The 20,076-nt window shown below is 33.2% G+C and overlaps 1 protein-coding gene across 1 annotated transcript in view; it reads right to left on the bottom strand.

Annotated features, from left to right (window-relative positions):
- Positions 1–1,716: 1,716 nt before the first annotated feature.
- The window catches only part of LOC102801259 (substance-K receptor-like), a 50,851-nt gene continuing 32,491 nt past the window's right edge, over positions 1,717–20,076 (bottom strand). Inside the window, exons 2-4 of the mRNA XM_085493707.1 lie at positions 6,017–6,421; positions 4,003–4,218; positions 1,717–1,908 (exon numbers count right to left, since the gene is read on the bottom strand). Coding sequence (XP_085349833.1) covers positions 1,717–1,908; positions 4,003–4,218; positions 6,017–6,421 — 813 coding nt within the window. The remainder of the gene's footprint in view (positions 1,909–4,002; positions 4,219–6,016; positions 6,422–20,076) is intronic.

Here is a 20,076-nt window from a genome sequence, read left to right on the forward strand (position 1 = left end):
CGCCGCATAAGACGAAATATAGTTGGGTGGATGACAAAAACATATGTAGTTCTATATTGTTGATCGTGAACTTAAATTCTTTCTTTTGCAGTACACTGTATAATATTCGACCCGCAAAAAAGAATAAACATGTCCAGTCATTGCTATTGTATGCACCATAATAATCAACGCATTGGTTATTATAGAATACCTTTGTCTCATCACGTGAATCGTCAGTTTTGTGATAATTTGCATATTGAAGTTTATTGCACAAATGCAGGCTGGCACGTTTATTTCTGTGTCTGTAATTTTGTTAACGCATCAAACCGCATGATGTCGAACGTTTGTGTTCAATAAATCACAGAAAATCAAACCTATTTTTCATACTGCACTCGTTACAGAAAAAAAACAGGCAAGCCCGCCGGCAACTGTGATTTGATTTGCAGAGTTTTACATGATTATCTATAGCAGGCTTAAATGTAGTGTGAGTCATGATAAATCGAGAAATACGGAATCTATCTAGGTGATCGAGCATGTGGTCCGTCTTATATGACATCAAGATGCAACTTCCCAGACTTACGTCTCAAATGCCACGATTTACATCTCTAGTCTAATTTGAAGCTGACAACATGCATTACGTGCGTTCGCCGACATATTGCTTCAATAATTCATCATTGAAATATACGTTCTTTTTTTATAATATATGACATTTTAATTTAACAAGCAGTAATTTTACATGATGTTACTTACACAGAAGACACGATTTATTTCTCACTCTACTCAATAACGTTTAATTCATCAGTAAAATTTTATTTAGAAAGATCGTAATAGCAATGGCGCTAAAATAACTAATGATTACACAAAAAGCGTGTTGTCTATTTGGGCTTACTAATACGTTTCTACGTCATTTTGACGTCACTTTGTTGCTAGGTTGGGAATCTACACTGTGTTCAAGTGATATAAACATCAGTCAATAACCAAATATAAAAATCACGATCTTGTCACAGATGAATATTATTTTTTCAAACTACAGGATCGTTCCGGTGTTTATTATTCTTCTTCAGAAGCTTGTTCAACACAACTAACCTAAAATCAACGCAATATTCCATGGCAAAATGAGTAAAAGAACATTCATATACATTTAAAAGGAAGAAACCTAACGTCAGAACAAGCTAAAAACAACATTCTTGTGTACGTCACATACCAAGCTTAGTCGACAAATCATTACCATTGAAAAATTGCGTAATCAAATGATGACATAAGATTATTAAAATCTATAAATAACACAAATACTTCTTCAGTCAAGGATTTGAATAACTTATTTGATACAATACAAAGAACATGAATGTCACTTCCACAAAAATCAAAATGTATTTTGAATGATAATGTTTGATTTCCGTCTCCACGTTTTTACATCCATGATATATATTTAGACGCTTACATTAAATATAAAATCGCCCGTTAAATATAAATAATAATTATATATACATAATAATATATATACTTAAATACACTTGTAACGTATTCCATTATTTTAATGCAATATAATTATATATATAATTTATAGCACTGGTAAATATCTAAAGAGCAAATCTTCATCGAAATAAAAATGGCAGGGAACTAAATTTAGATAGCACTACATTACAGCGTGGTATACTCATTCTATTTTATACGCGTATTCAGTTGTATTCTATTACAATTGCCAGCATGTATATTCCTGTAAATCGTGTATGTAATTCATACAACATGCTCCACAAATTCTCCTTTCCGTTGAGACCAGGATGGGATTAGCAATGTCGACGTTACCCTGCTGTTCATCGATCTGTGGGATGCACCCGAAGACATTGAGATAGTTCGCCTCCTTCCATCCTTTCGTTTCCGTTTATTGTTCCCATTTCTAACACAATTTACTAACCGCATCAAATCTTCCTGAAATAGACATACTCAACACATGTTAGTGTTTCAAGATATATTGAAGGATTTAGCATAGGCCAGGAAATTAATATGAGTTGCAGTGAATGGTCTCACGCTATCAACATATATCAAGTGTGCGGCTCTACATTAAGCAGTTTGTGATGACGTTCGACATGACGCCAAATAATGCAATGATAATTAAATCGCAACGTACGATGCATCGTGTATAATTATTTAATAGTACAAGTATGCACCGTAACAAGAACAGAAAACCTGCTGTAAAATGTATAAATTGATGTGCAGAAATTAAACCTTAGACTAATCAAATTACAAAAATATAGTCAGGATGATGATACATTAATACAATAGATAATGACAATAAATCTATTGGAATCAGACACTTCGTACGCAATCAAATTCATATATGACATCACACTATGACATAATACCAATTACAAACTATTACTATAATTTACAACATTCAATTAAACTAATAGTTGAAACATTAAACATGGTATTTCGTTTCAATAATGGAAGTCATATACATTATACAACGTTAACTGGATGTTTTATAATTGTATGTACAATCTCCCTAAAGTTGTATGGTGTTCAAATTAATATTGGTTGAGTTGTTTGTGCATCTCTTTCAAAATTATTTGTATACAAGTTCTGTGCAATCTGTTACTGAATATATATTTCATAGCGCGTGACGTAAAACAAACCAAAACTAGTCCATCCCATGAACACACATATGTAATAAAAACACATGGGTATTGTGTTAACTTACAGAAATGTAATCAAGTATATTAATCATACTGGAGTATGCCATAAATGAAATGTAATTATTGAAATACAGAAATGTGCGTACTCTTTTGGGACTAATGTTTGTAATCGGTAGTTCGTAATATATGGGATTATAATACATCTGTCACCGTAACGCCATAAGTTGCAGCGTGCCGTAATTTTGCGGTATTTTACGGGGTAATTGTATCCTACCATGTTAGGGAATGCGAATTCCAAATATGGAATGATTACGCGCGTAAGGGTCCTGTAATAATAAAAACAAACATGGCTGCCACACAAAGAAGTTCGCTGATTCTGTTCTAAACTTTTTAGATTTCTGCATTCCCATGGTGTAATTTTGGGAGGAAAAGATGTATAATAATAAGGTTATTACGAAGATACCTAAAGGTATGCACGAAGACAGTACAGCGGCAGTATCGACCGACGCGCAGTGTGGGTAATTTTCTAATATGTTCTCTTCATATCTAAGCTGTATTCTGTCAGAATAAATATATATAAACATAAAAATAAATTGATGTCAAGTTTAATTATTTATGATTGGACATTAATGAAATTTTGTCCATAACTAGAATCATCCTGGGAAATCATTTCCAGTACATACAATTGCGTGGATTCCATACCATAAATTGATAAATTGATTTGCCGGGAATTGCAAAATACGAAAACTTGCTTATTTGTTCGCGTCATCTTTTACCGAAACGGTAATGATGGATAAATTTCATCCCAACATGCCATTTAGCCTACGGTATTGGTACATATAGTATACATCTGACAGCAAAAGCAAAAGAATTAATTTTGTGCGTAATAACCCATCTATCTAGACGTTTTCAAAGGTGGTACCTACGAATTAGAATGTGTTTAGTTGTTTGGAAAATGCGCATACACGTGTTATCCATCTGTAGCAAGCACGATCATAGTAACATGTACATTCGCTGTCATTTCGTACAGATATCCATAAATATAGTGTGTCAACCGGCAGGGACATATATATGGATCTGAGCTGGTTAAAATAAAACCCCATTTTTTGGATAAAATATATTTTATTTTATTATAATTGATTATTATTTGCAATTTGCTAATAGGTCTACAAGTTTCGGCAATCGCGATAAACTACAAAACAAATTTCTAAATAATATATATAGAAAAAAAATGAAATGAAATATATACAATGGATTAGAATTTATTCAAATTGATTATGTAGTTAATTTGCACCAACCGACGATACCGTGAGATAACGGAACTGCATTCGAGCATATTTTGCAATATTACAGTATTATATCATATTATAGACAGCTGGTCACTTACCCGGAATGTCTCATTCAAAAATGTATATATAATAGGATTCAAGAAACTGTTCGCCATCGCCATCCAGAAACATGTCAGATAGATGGTGATTATCACATCATGGTAAACCGATTCTCTCAAGTATCGCTGGTTAATGGTTATTACCATATTAAATATATTCAGAGGTAACCAACATAGTGCGAATGCTAGGACTATAACGGACAGCATCTTTATAATCTGAAAATGGAAAGGTATATGTACTGCATAAGATCAGATTGATAAATACGCAACTATATATCAATAATTCGCAACTATCTTATCAATAAATAAGAATATTACTGTGAACTAAATTCACACTAAATATGAAATGTTAACTGTACGCGGATAAATGCACTCTTTTAGCGACGTTTGACGCGGAAACTGTGTTCTGTTTTGAAAATTTTAAACTTTGTGAACATAAAAGTTTGAACGACATGCATGTTTGAATACTATTAATAATGGTTTCACGCTTCAATAATGATTAGTACAAAACAAATCCCACATTTCTTGTAAATGCAACAACCATTATTAGTTTCAACGTTTTTTTTTTTTTTGTTGTTGTTTTTTTCAGTTTTATTATTATGTACATGTTTGATGCATTGTTAGTTAATTAGTTAAACAACACATGCATAACACAGTCATTTGGCGTGTTTTAACATAGTTGTTTATTTTATCCGCTGGTGTGCCATATGAAGTTACTAATAGTCATTGGTAAAGGTTATAGGCGTGAGAAATGTGTTTTGGCAATTACTGGGTAAAATTGATTATGTGTGTTAATTTTGCGAAATTGTTTAATGCTCTGTGAATGACAAGGAATAATCACCAAATGCTATCTCTCAATCACACAAATAATACGATACAATAGTCTTACGAATGGAGCACCTAAATGCCAAATACACAGCGTCATTGAACATAATTATGTTTACTTTTATAATTTTTTAAATTATTTTTTTAATCAATTAATTCGTGCATTATGCTACTTGGAAAACGTACAGTCATTACAAAACGGAATATACATCATACCATGAATTTATTAAATCTTCCCTGGACGGAAAATTACAATATTTGATATTAGTTTCATTATTATTGTTGTTTTTTCCGCTAGCGATGTAGTATGTTGGGTCAAGTTCATTGCAAAAACAATCTTACTTTGCTACATTCTATGTAATTTTGGCAACTCTTCAATTGCATTTCACAGGTATGTAAGTAGTTTTATTATAATTTTACGGTTAGCTGGTGAGATAGTCTGCTGATATACGTTTTTTTAAAGATTCAATTATGTTAATTTGCACACATGAATGTAGCCGCCATATCGATTTTGATCCCACTGTACACAAACTTCAAACATATCGAATCGCACGAATGACGTATTTGCAGTGCCCTTACACGGCAAAGTAGAACTTTGAGGGACCTCGGAAATAGACAATTAGAGCGTGACAAATTGAATATGCTAAAAGTCAAAGCTAACACAATTACGATTAAATTATGTTTGAATATTTTAAAAGAAAATTCAATAACGCCCAAACATACATCAAAAAGGGTAGTGCTACGATGTGTACCGAAACCTAAAGAAGGAGAATACAGGATTTGTTTTCTATAATGGCATATCTGAAACAAACTACCTGCACATTTAGAAAAACAAATAATTGACAAAACTCATTTTAAAAAGCTGTACAAAATTGAAACAAAGTAAAAATAAGTAAATTGCAACTTTAAATGTGAGTATAACATACAATCCATAAGTATATATTTTTAATTAGTTGTACCTATTTGTGTAACTTATAACTAACAATAATATATTTAATGGCTGTTGTAAAGTACCTGACTTTTGATGTCCCTACTGGAAATAAGTTGCTATGCGACTTTTGTGAACATGCATCGTACTGTACATTGCAAATAGCAAGCATTGTAGTATTATAGGATTATATAGCATTATATGACGTGCCAACAATTGGACATGACATTGATTATTTCAAATCATTGCACCTTTTCGTACCTTTTTCTTTGCAATTAGTTGTGAGACGTCTCTATCTCCCTGTGCGTTGCCTGGAAGCGTTCTTCTCCATAGTATAACCCCTGTTACACTGTACGCCCAGATCAATACGCCGAGTGGAATCACGTAAACAACACACAACATGAATACATCATAAACGATAGCTGTTCCGTCATTTTTCCATTGTTCGTCACATTGGTAATAGTGTTCTCCTGTAGATGACTCTTGTGGCATTACCCTGGCGTTTACCAGTGGTCCGATCGATATGACAAGTGATAACACCCAAATAAAAATCAATATGAACTTTGTTCGACCTGTAGCCATTCTCATCTTAATCGGTTGAGTCACTGCGTGGTAACGATTAATGCCAATGGCAGTCAGGGTAAAGATACTCACTCCTACAGACGCCTGTGAAGAGATCGATTTTTTTATTTGAGTATTCATAATAAATATATTAATGTGTTAAAATGTTTGCATTACACTATTTCATATAACTTATAAATCAGAATATTAGCAAATTGGTCTTCTACTCAGTAAGACAAAATCAATAAAACATTTCTACATCTATTCCGGGTTTTGTGGATTTAGGATTGTTATCACTAATACTTTTTTCATCATCTAATATATAGGTGCAATTATATAAACAGTATAAATAAATACAACCAATCAAAGATTTTTTTTACATTTTATAAGTAAGATAAATTTAATAAATTTTGCCTAGCAATTGTGTTCTAGTAAAATTATTTGAAAAAAAAGTAATCAGTATTCTACACCTTCAGGAATTTCAATCAAAAACCTTCGTCTTCAAAACATGGGGTAAATTTAATGGATTTAGTTGAGAAATAACACCAGAAATGTCAATCAAAATATTGCATATTATGAGTGTGTGAATTACAGGTAAACTAATGAAAATCGTTTATGATGTTTGGAAATGATCGATTGAATATGGAGAACATTTTTGTAATATTACTTTATTCCCGTGGTGTAATAGTATTACCAAACATTTGTTCTGCTGATAATATTACACTGCACATCACAGTACAGTCGGTATCCGAGTACATACCCACTAAAGTACGATCACCACTCATTAAGTAATTGTGGCGCGTGAAATTTAATAACTAATAAATAATGTAACATCTCAAATCAACTGCTGTTAATTTTCACCTTTCCATGAAAAAAAAGTCTGAATAATTGCGTGTGATTTGATGACATGGTGGAACCCTGAGATGTTAAAAACTCAATCACAATCGAATCCACACAAGTGCTCGCCGATGTTCGCCAAGTGGCAAAATATCTTTTGAATGCCTTAGCTGCTACATTTCTTACAGTACACATACTACTCGACATGTCAAAGGCTTCCAACACAATTTTGCCGACAGTACAACTTTAATTTTATCTTTTACAGAGTCTAGCATGTTTTATGTAATACAATCCAGTGTCCACACATTACTTGATTTTATCAATGCATATTTTGTGTGTCTTGTACTCATGTATATATTGTTTGTATTTTTGTCAGACACTACAGCAATTGCCGCATTACCGTGCGGCGGAAATGTAATTGTCGATGTATATACATAATGATAGACACATAATCATATACAACTTTCAAATACTTTGGGTGTTATGAAAATGCCATTAATTAAATCATTTGATAGACTAGATAACTGACTAACTAGACAAAAATGTGTACCTAACTGTGTACATGCGCAGTACGCGCGTACAGCTTCAAGCTAGCATAACAGAGTAGTCTTCATGAATATGTCTCATATTAGTAACATTGGTATCTACAAAAACTTTTTAAAAAGTTTTAACTAAACCTAAACACTGTAAAGCTTGGGTGTATGATTTATAAGAATACAATTATGCCTAAGTTTAAATGGTAAATGTAAACATATTACAAGGAATCTGTATGCCAATACTGTTATTTTAACTTTGTAAGTAAACATGACTGGTCACAGACTTGATTTACATTCAATCCCTTCACTAGTCCCGGATTAGGAATCTGTCTGTCTTCAAAATTGGTAATATCTAAACAAGGTTGCAGGCAATCAACCTCCTAAATCTCCTGGAAATACTTAGACTTTAATATTCACTCCACAAGTGGTGGTAGCAGAAAATAGTACAATAGGCTAAGGAGTAATTTCCTAATTGATGCACATTAGCAAATATATCAATTAAATACATTTGTGAAAAATCTTACAGAAAAAAAATATGTTTATCACTAACTCTGTATTCACTTTAAGTCATACGTTGCCATTGTTCACAACATAAAACCCATATTCCTTCTATATACATTCTTGCAACATTTTGGGAAAAGCCAATTGAAAATTATGTCCTTTTGGTTCTAAATTATCAGAACAAATTGTTACTCAAATAAAATTGTGACGGAAAAGGCCACTCAAAGTATTGATGAGATATATAACATATTTCACATATAGATTTTATTATTGTTGTAGTGATTCTGTGATGTAATGTTTCTGTCTTATTACTTATATATGATAATTTGTCTATCCGAAATCTTGCACCCTGTATTATGAGTAAACATTCTTCTCTAATTTCAAGAAAAGACTGAGAAGGGTGGTTTTATTTTACTTTAACAAATGAGCAAAAATACACGGATTTAATCTCGACTGAGGACATTTGAATACATATATTTACAAAAGTCGATTGATATGTTTATAAGTAACTACTTATACATTTACAACCCCAAATAAATTGACCATTTGCCCCATGGGAATGATTCTCAGTAGTTTTGGCGAACGTCACGTTTTGGGTATTAAATCCAAGTTTAAAAACCCTACAGAGGATGTTAATCTAAAGAATCCACTCAAGTTCAAGGATTTCAATCAAAATTGTTCACTCTAGTTCAAGGGTTTCAAATCTTCCACCTAAGTCGAAGGGTTTTGACCGAAAATCTTTCTCAAGTATGAGGCCAATATAGATGTGAGATTATACCATTATCATGAGTACTCGTTATAACTCCATGAACTTGATTATGACTGCAAATAAATATAGAAAGAATGGTTAAATCCATTTTTTTCATAAATACAATTTTTCAGTCATATTCATTGAACTGAAATGTTTTAAATTAGGTGATCTTTACAAAACGAATGAATGTACAAAACATTTTGTGTTTTGTGTATTCATTTATTTTGTAAAACAAATGTTGTATGTTTGTTCTTGCCAAAAAAACATTTAAACCGTCGCGAATACATGCACATCGAATATTTTAGCAAGTTTAAGAATATTAGCTTTAATAAGTACAGTGTGAAATCCGTTTCATGCGCATACAAAACTCCCTCGATTTTCAGAAAGACAATAGTGCTGTAAAACCGTGCGTTTCACAGAAATAATTGAATAATAATAGTCAACAAGTCAGATTACGGAAGACGGAGCAATTTGCATTGGCGGCTCACTTGCTGTCATACCCATTAGAACTGTATAAGAACATTATCTCAAAAACGAGAACTCATTACAGTAAATGTCACCGATGGTTCAATTTGTGTATAGTGTACCCCGGGGAATGCGACTTTACTCTTCAACAATATTGTTAATGTATTTTTTCGACAACATCTATCCTAGACGAATCCTGGAGGCACTGTGAGCGTTATACCATTGATTATTTAAAAAATCACAATTAATGTAACCATAAAATACTAATAAACAATCAGATATACAGAAAACACATATATTAAATAGATAATAAATCTTAAGGCTGACATGTCTATGAAAATGACATACCTTTCAGAACCAATAGTCTAAAATCTTGTTTTCAAATTAACATTCACCAGTGGTATATGTATAATGCATTGGACATACAAAAATATTGATGAATCAATCTTTACATCTCAATGATATTGAGGTATTCTAGTGCGGAGTTATGTGTATGAAAATTAAGATTTGGCACAGCGATATCGTATTCCCTACAGGGAATATACAATTAGTAAACATCACTGGCAGTGTATACATACTAACAAAATTAGGTCTTAAGCATAGTGTTATACTTTTACCTATTCCATCGAAGCAGATTTAACGTATTGTGTTCTGAAAATTTTGTTTTGGAAAATTTCAATAAATACGTCTACTACATTAGTTGTTACTAATTAAGAGTTTCTTCACATTGAGGTTACTTTACGCAGCGCATATATTACTGCAGTGTTATAGTAGATGAATAAGTCAATTGATAATGAAATTTAAAAATTCCAAGATCGATAAAAAAAAATTATTTAGAAAATGGTAATTGTAATAATGCTAATGCCATTATTTTAGTAGTTAATGACTAGATGTTTAGTAATGCTAATGCCACTACTGATCAGATATTTACAGATGAACTGATCGAAACTTTTGTCTTTTTTTGTGAATAATTTCAGGTTTATAATAACTATCATTGATATTACATCACTATAACCTACATAACATAAACCGAAATAGATTACACCAGAGAAAGTACAATAGACAAGATATCTTCTCTGTTGTCTTTGGTCAAAGCCTCACACAGACATAATACAATGTAAACAAACACACACAGGCAGAAAACATCATGATGAGAAAATTTACAATTCCGAAATAGGAAAATTGGAGACGCGGGTTTTTTGTACATGGATAACTGTTTATAATATTCTCCAGATTGATTTTGAAAGCGGAAACCTAGCATAATGTAAAACCACTTTAAGATTTTTTTAATCTACAAAATTGGCCGTTAGGCAATGTCTTGGACACACATTGGTAAGACATATTTACTACTATATTCGCCTTTATATAGCTTATGATGATATAGCTTACATTTACTCCCGTTGTTCCAGCAGTTCATTGAGTGGAGTCTGTTCCATCAACCGGGCCACCCACATTTATCGCATTGCATTCGCAAATGATGGATTGCCATTTTATTTTGTTAGGCATTTGATGTTCATAGATGTGTCGGACCAAGCATACACAAATAATGTTGAATTTTAAATGTATCTTTACATAAAAAATCAAATATCTTTTGGAGAAATGCAGATTGAATGATACATTCATATGTATCATATGTATCGTATCTCATATCATGAGAGGCAAGAATAATCGCGACTTAGTCCTACAAAACAGAGATGTGAAATTCATAAAAACAAAGCCTCAATGTTAACAATGAACTGATGAATGAATATCTTGAATAATATTACTATACAGAAATAAAGTGTAAGACGTTCAGATTGCACTTGATATGATGACCTTATTACTGAAAAAAGCAGATCATATGAAAATTTGTGCTTACAACTGGTTTTTAATCCGTGTCGAAAACGTGCACAGAATGGTCGTTTTGTGCACGTTTTCGACACGGCTTATCAGCCACCTCAAGTGCCAAATCCATGAAATAAACAACCAATGTCAATAGAGTAGCCTAGGTGTTAAAAATGGATTAAGTACTGGCAAACCAACTCTGCATAGGTATGTTTCTAAACGCTTGCTTTTTAGCTGATTTGGTCATCATTTTTGAACTCAGAAGCCCGCAAAACCTAATATTACATGTGAGAACGAAACAAATCCGTCGAGATTTCACGTTTTCCCGTAAAAGGGATGCTGGCTGTTCCCTCTCTGGACTCCCTCCCCGCGTATACTAGTACTGGTACTACCATGGATTAGTACCTTCCATGGTACTACCAACTCTAACCATGTCCCCATTTGGTGACGCATGTCAAGCTATAAATGGGCATCAATACTCATTTCGTTCAATATTTCGCTTTTATAACATTTTATAACATATCACTTAATTTCCGACCGGAAACACGACCATGTTTTTATACCTTTTTTTTCTCACTCGCTTATTAAAAACACTGACCGCTTGTTCAAACACTGAACACTGGCACATGAGTTGTCGAAATGGTTGTTTTAGTGCTAAAGTTTGAGGATTCAATGAGTATTAACCATTATTTAATTTCAAACGACACTTCCAAACCATCATACTTTGTTTCGTTCGCGAACGTACAGCGGGACTGTGTTCCGTTTGAATCCAGGGCTGCTATATCGTTTCAACGACATGATTATCGAGACAATTACGTGATACAGGCAATGCTAACTCCTTAGGGCAGAGAGCAGATACACCAGGAACAAATTGATGCCACGGCCATGTATTTAAAATGCGAGCATGCAGACGGGCGATATTTCTGGGTTCGCGCGCTCGAAAAAATAAGCGAAAATTATTCAACAGGCGGTTGCAAAAGCGATGAAAAATGATAATCGAAAAGCAGAAGCGAGCAGGAGGTTGGGTGAAATTAGTGCTGTACATTCAGGTCCTTTGTAAAAATACGATCGGCCAAGATCTATATCATTCTGAGGCACGCTTGAGACAGACAAAATGCAGTTTTAAATATTGACACCGTTCTGCTAAAGATATAAGACTTCACTTTCGGAGTTATTACCGAAGATAATGTACAACAGCAAAAAACAACAACATTTGGTTATGTGAAATAGAGTAGCATTCATGTAGGTCCAATCAGTACTGTTGTATCGTCTATTTCGTCAACCGAACGTTACTACCCGGACCTGCTCGTCGATTATTATTGCAAATGTCATTTTTTTCCAGAATCAATTGGGTATAAGTACGTTATTTTAGAATGATTTTCATTTGGTTTCACCAAAGACAATTGTCTTTGGCTTCACGTGCTAGTTAATTTGATTTATCATATAGCATTACAAACAGAAAGTCCTCGGCATGGGTCAGAGTACTAGTATACCCCAGACCACTCGTTTTGATGAATGGTCTGGGTGTGGCTTGTGGGTAAGAATAGAAAATGAATTTCGGTGAGGTTGTGATTATTTGGATTTTTGAGAACGGATTTTTACTATTGAAATGAAATCATCACGTCTTGTTAATAGGTGAAGTGATGTTAAAAGGTGGCGTTTGGACGTAACGCCGGAGTTAAACCATAGACAATATAGTAGGAAGGACAAGCAACTCCAGCCATTCTATTGTAGCAGGGTAGGCTGGAAAAAAGTTAAGCTGATTTAAACTAACCGTTAACATAAACTAAATATTTATTTCGATTTCTCGTTAAGGTAGAGATGCCTGACAGGTATTTTAATTAGTTAATTAGGCAACCAAGATGACCTCCCTTGTCCACAAAACTATATACAGCCAAAACAAAGTCAGCTTGGACATTCAGTTGTGAGACATGACAAAATAAACGGTGCCACTGATAGATTTCGAGAATGAAAGAACAAAATAAACGCAATCAAAGGCGCCGACCACGCGCGTTCGAAATAAATGGAACTGACGACTCGGAGAAATTTCGCCTGCATCTTTCACTCACGCAAACGCACACACATGCTATTTTCGTATATTGAATACGTTGGTAACGGAAGGGACAAGTTTAAATCATCTTTGTATTAACACAACTTGAAAGCAACAGTCTCACACCGAATATATGTTTATCAATTATCAAACTAAACAATCAATGAAGCGGACTGCGTAATTTCGTTGACGAGAGTCGCCTACGGTATTCTATGGGTATTCTAAATGGCCGTTGCTGATCACGAGTTCCCGTGTGTAGATGATTTGCTCGATGTTTTTTTTTCGGATTTTGTTGACGGTGGAAATGATAGTGAAGAAGATCCAAACGCAGTAGACATAGCAATTCATGTTAACAACTCTGTGTGTGTGATTCAGAGCCCGGGCATCAACATCGAAAATACCGAAGATTTGCGTTTTCTTGATCGTCACGTAAAACCGAAAATAGTGAAAATAAAATAATAAAGACAATCGTGCCTCATTTATTCACAAGTATTCGAGTTGTTTTGTTGAAATTATTAATAAAAACAGGGTATAACGTAGGTAGACGTGCATTCAGGCTGAAAGACTGGACGTGTAGTCAAGATGGCGACAGATGTGAAAACGGAAAACGGAATGAAAGTCTATTAAAAAAATGCGAGACAGACAACAACAAAAAACAAGTGTAGTCGGTGAAAATAACAAAATTTGACGATTCATGCATCATGAAAACAATATTCGTGTATTTTGTCGAATACGGGGTACAAACTTACACATGCATTCCGTTTGAAAGAGTGTGAATAAGTAGTCAAGATGACGACAGACATGAAAACGGACGGATTGAAAGTTAATTTCAAAATAAGTGCAAGACAGAGAACAGCAAAAAACGAGCACAGTCGGTGGCAAATAACATAATAAGAAGATTCATGCATCATGAAAACTAAAATATTCGAGTATTTTGTCGAAAACGGGGTACAACCTTAGACATGAATTCCGGTTGAAAGAGTGTGAACTATTGTCAAGATGGTGACAGACGAGAGAACATACGGTTTCAAAGTCTGTTTGAAAAAAAAATGCGTGGCAGAGAAAAATAAAAAACGAGCATAGTCGGTAAACAAAGACATAATAAGATTCATGCACCATGAAAACAAAAATATTCAAATATTTTGTCGAAAACGGGGTACAGACTGAATATAACATGTACGGAAACATTACTGCCGTCTGAAACTAACTTTTAATTTTATTCAATTAATCAGGAACATATATATTAAAAGTCATATTTTTTTACTAGTGAACCACGTTCACGAGAACATCTGATAACTATTGTGTGCTCGGAAGATGCGCATTGCGGAAAGATACTTGTAGTTCGATACGAAAGTAGTGACATCGCATGGAAGTAAATATGACGTCATTGTTTACTTGCTCATCATAATATTCCAGCCCTGCCTACGTTGAGCATACGGCGTGTGACATTGGTGTTACTATACTACTATACTGTCTATGGTTAAACAGGGCCCAAATTGATTGGGAGTAAAACACGGAAGTGGAAGAGCTGTCCATGCATTGACCAATCACACAAGAGCTCACAAACACAAACGAAATATTTGTTGTTGTACTTAACAAAGGGGTTTGGCACTAAAAAACAATAGAACGTTTATAGGCTTAACGTTGGATTTAGATCGTGTTATAATCCAAATCCCCTACTAAGACTTGTAAGCACCAATTTTCATATGTAGGGAACAATGTGTATGGCATGATGCTCCTCTCAGTTCGTGGACTGGCCCTAATACATGTTAGTGTCAATCGTTATATTGAAATTATTTATTACCCAATAAATTTACTAGGATAATTTCACAAATTGTTGCCTGCCAACGGTTATTCATTATTTATTTATTTCGTCGAATGTGTATTTTCCTCGCATTTGTTAATCAGTTATACACGTTTCATAGAAACTTTGGAGGAGTTGAAATGCAACTTCTTCCCCCACATTCTAGCTCAAAATGACGGTTCATTGGAGTTTGAAAATATTATCGTAGTTATTAATACAACGATATCCTCATGTTTTTACACACCCATCTTAATAGATCTTAAGATTCTTATAAATGTGTGCTCAAGCTCGCCAACGTAATTACATGTAAATGTTCTAGACGGCGGAAATGATGAATCCCTGTTAGAAGCATGTATCGAGTGACAACAACAACAGAGAATTTTGTATGCGAGGTACAGATTCACAGAGTCCTGTCAATAACATGTCTTCCATGTAATGACTATTCATCGGACAATAACGTATACATAACGCACTTTTAGTGTGAACTCTAACCATTTACGGTGTGTGAGAGATATGAAAAAAGCTTTGTCGGTGAAGCCCGCATGAAATATTAAGTAATTTTTTAACTGCAACTAAGCGGTATATTTAAATTTATATTCCCGATTTACACTCATTTAACGAAGCATGGGTGAATAATTGTCACATCAGGGAGACATATCCAAATATAACCCAAAACCTACAGTTAGTAATCATGTATTCATGAGTTAACTTGCCAAAGTTGTTTGGTGATGTCCGTCAGCCCAGCAAAAAGAGCATATATTGAGAACGTTAGCGGAATATCGCTGAATCCGACGTATGTTATTTTAAGGAACGCGGCAAAGAAATAATACACATGTGTTTTTGAGCTTATTACCAAGACAACAACAGCGTTGCAGCAGCGTTACTTCAGAAGAAAACAGATGGTTCATATTCTGACATGTGCGTTTCAAAAAGCAATTTTAAGCGTTTTATATGTCATGAGATTGTTAAGACGGGTGGGGGTCGATTGGGACTGTGTACTGCAGCTCAAACACGGATTTATTCAGAGAAAATACTAAGGAGGACGCAAGTACATTTAATTTCTACGATCATTATCTTTACTGTTTGCAATAAGATCACCGTTAGTCAGTCGCATATATTTTCTGTGCATTTTTTTTTTCGTTGCAACATACCGCTAGCTATTCCAGGCATGTTATTCTTGTTACGAATTGGTTGTCGGTACATAAGAAGAAATTATACCAACAACAATTTGCTGTTGCATTTTTCAGTATGCTTAGAAAAATGGATATACTAAAATGGATATAATCAACAATGATAATACATGCATCTTGATACGGTAAAAGCTCATTAATTGCCAATATGCTTTTAAATTATTTGAATAATAAAAGAAGAAAACTTAAAGTGCACAGAATATATAACAATAATGTACAAGTACAAAACATGTATGGTATACATTATACATGTCAAATGACAGATGCATAGTACTTGTCAAGGAGTCTTGAATACAGATTTATGATTACTGAGAAATATATATATAACTACTATATAACTATTAAACACTGTAAATCCAAGCGTTTTAAAATGAGTTTGACACAGTTCCCATTTTAAAATCATTTTAAGTGTTTTATAATTAAACACGTAAAGTATTTTCATTAAAATCGCAAATGAGTTATATCACAGGCTCATTTAGGTGTGACATACAAGTATCTGCTCCCGAAATAAAGTGGCTTTGTAACATGCACGGTGATTATATCATACAATAAAGAAATGACACAATCAAGGCATTATTCATTAATAAATATAAGCTATAATAATATCAGTTTCTGCATGTTTAAAAAAGACAGAAACGTACAGCTTTTGTAAAAAGTAATGGGAATCAAATTAAGGTAGAAGCCTACTTATAAAGTAAAAAACCCAGAATTTATTCATTTTGCAATAAAATGTACTCCAAGGTAATATAAGGATATTGACCTAAAAAAAGTTGGGGGCACCAGCCTTTAGTTCGAGAAATTGATGGTTGTATTTTAGTGGAAAGTCGCCATTTTGACAATATTATAACACTTTTACCACATGTTCCTATGGCAGAGATATTATGCAATATCTCAAAATCTAGCCTGGTGACATCAGCTGAAAAAATCATATATTGTTAATGATGGAGTACCTTTTGTTGTTCTGAATTATTTAAAAAATCTGGGTTTTAAAAAGAGTCTAAAAATTTTTCTTTAACATTGTGTTCTATGGAATTGTTCTAAAAAGAGCAATTTTCAAGAAATATTAGGACACGTTTCTCAAAAAGCATAACTGTAACACACAAAATAATGCTATTTCATTGTACCATGGGACATTAGCTTCATGATTGTACATAACAAACTAATGAACATTGTCATGCGATTTATGACCAATTCTGTCAAAAATTGTGAGTAGGCTTCTACCTTAAGTCGTTCTCTGATATAAATGAACGTCATATTCCCAGGAAGAATAGTAAACACTTAGAGAATTCAGAGAAACATTCTCCCTGAAAATACATTTATTCTATTTCAAGCTCATTCTCACCTAATCCGCCAACTTGCTTCTATCCACTTCATTCATTTCCTTCACCTTTATATTCACTCAATGATTTGATTATTTACATTCCACATGGGTTAAATCTCCTAATAAGACGGGTCAGTGTGGAATTATATATTCACCATTTTTGACTCAGAAATAAAATATTATTTTGAGTTGTTATGAATAAAATATTAATGACACGCATGTAATGTGAAACTGAAATATGTTCACATACTAATAAAACGAATTGAACGGTATTTCCCTGTTAAATTCTGCCTCGATTTTCTATAATCTTATTTGGTAACTCAGATCACTCTTTGAAGAATGTCGGCATAGAATGTTTCCAGTCATTTAAATGCATGAATTTGAGGAATTGATCGCACCAACCCGAACCCAATTAAAATCCAGTAACACAACTGCCGCCGCTCAATTGCATTTTCCATACGTTCGCAATGGATTAACAATATAACAATAACCATACCTTCAATTTTATTTACGATAACTTCCGGTTTTAGTCTTCAATTAGAAAACTTAAAAGGCATCGCTTCAAGTTGTTGTTGGTTTCTTAACGAACACGACATTTTCTAATGATTATGTAATAGTCCGTGGATAATACGCATCGTGGCTATTGTAGATGAGTTCCATAGACAGCAAAGTGTCCTGTACATAAACACGTTATGAATCATGTATAGTCAGGCACAAACTTTACATATGTCTTTGTTTTCTGAAGTAATTTATAATAACAGGTTTTCGAGAAGGAGTTTTAGTCCTATGAACTTATGTACATGTCGTATACATAAACACTTATAGTTAGGTGGAGACATTGCGTGTTTGTTTGTTAGTTTGATTCAATCTAATTAGGTATCAAACCACAAGGTACTACGCCACGTGACTCGATTCCCGGTTGTACTTATGGGATGGTAAGGTAATTTACGAGTAAATACAATTAATTCTGGTGCTTCCTGGAGCTTGGGATATTACTGATCTGTTGAAACTGATAAAGTATTTGAATTTAATAAAGTTGGAACAAGATAAAACTATTTTCTGAATAAGGTGACTCATTGTGCGTTGAGTTTCGTCACCTTCGGTGTGCGTCAGGTTAGTTCAATGATATACACATTTTAATGTTTAAATACTTGTTTCAGATTCGCGTTCCAGACCAAAGTTAATTTCTTTTCACTCAATTGTTTTAGTAGTAATATTATAGCTGGCATTGATACATAAATGCCCTATCAATAAACACTTTAATGACTCATTTATGGTCCCGTAAAACACTTTTTTACTTTGAAAGTAAAGTGTATTGTTTGTGTTTACAGTGTGCCTAATTTTCATCAACAAATTGTTTAATTATCCTTTTCCAATATATTAAATACTGCTGAACTAGTTTTAAAATACGAATGTTTTTATAATAATACACAAGTTTTTAATTTAAACAGTGTGCTTTATTAAAAAAAATAAGTGCTCCACATTACGTGTGAATTCATCAATTATATGAACTCATGTACTGAAGGCAATACGCTATGGTGTAGTTTTTAACACCATATTATTACATTGACGATACTCGCTGTGTGTTTATAATATTCTAATGAGCATTGTTACTCGTGTTAACCAAAATTTAAGTGTTACGACACATTTTTGTTCCCACATTAAACACATTAAGTGTTTTTTCTAAAATCAAATAAATTATTGTACAACACTACTGTAATTAAAAAATATAATAAAAACATTTTTTACTGTTTTGTAGTAAGTATTTATAAGCTAGTTTCCACTTCAAAAAATACTTACAGTGTGTATAATCTGCATAATTACGGAAAGTATATAATAGAAACACAACCAGTGTTTTATTGTAACATTTCAAGAATGTTTTTGCACATAACACATTATGTAAATTGTTCCCAATAGAAATACGTATTGAGAAGTGTTTCCAGCAGAAACATGTATAAAGAAGTATTTATTCTCACACCCCTTTTAAAAGGGATTTCACTAGAAACACATTTTGAAAAGTGATTAAATAAACGAGTTAAAAAAATCAAAAAAGTTATGAGCTAAATATATCAAATGATGCGTGCCATAATTAAGCACTTTGCACTAAATATAAATAAGGTAAGTTTGAGTATAACATTTAAAAACACAGACAAATAAAGGTGTTGTAAAAAAATATATCGAACGTATGAAGAAGTGTGCTCGACTTATGTGCAGCTGAATAAGTGTCTTCACTGAAATTCAAACATTTCGTGAAACTGTAGATACACTACCCAATAAATGTGAACATTGACACGTCAAAACAGTAATGAACTGAACAAAACTATTACTATAACTAAATATAATAATAAATCATTAATTAAACATGCTCTCTAGAAAATGAATGTAATCTATTGCAATTAATCCTATTCTCACTAAATCATGGAATCTGCATACATGCACTACGTCCATTCTATTTTATTCATCTGTCATGAATTTGTTTTC

This window comes from Saccoglossus kowalevskii, chromosome 19 (assembly GCF_978046115.1).
Source record: "Saccoglossus kowalevskii chromosome 19, keSacKowa6.1, whole genome shotgun sequence".
NCBI classification, from domain to species: Eukaryota; Metazoa; Hemichordata; class Enteropneusta; family Harrimaniidae; genus Saccoglossus; species Saccoglossus kowalevskii.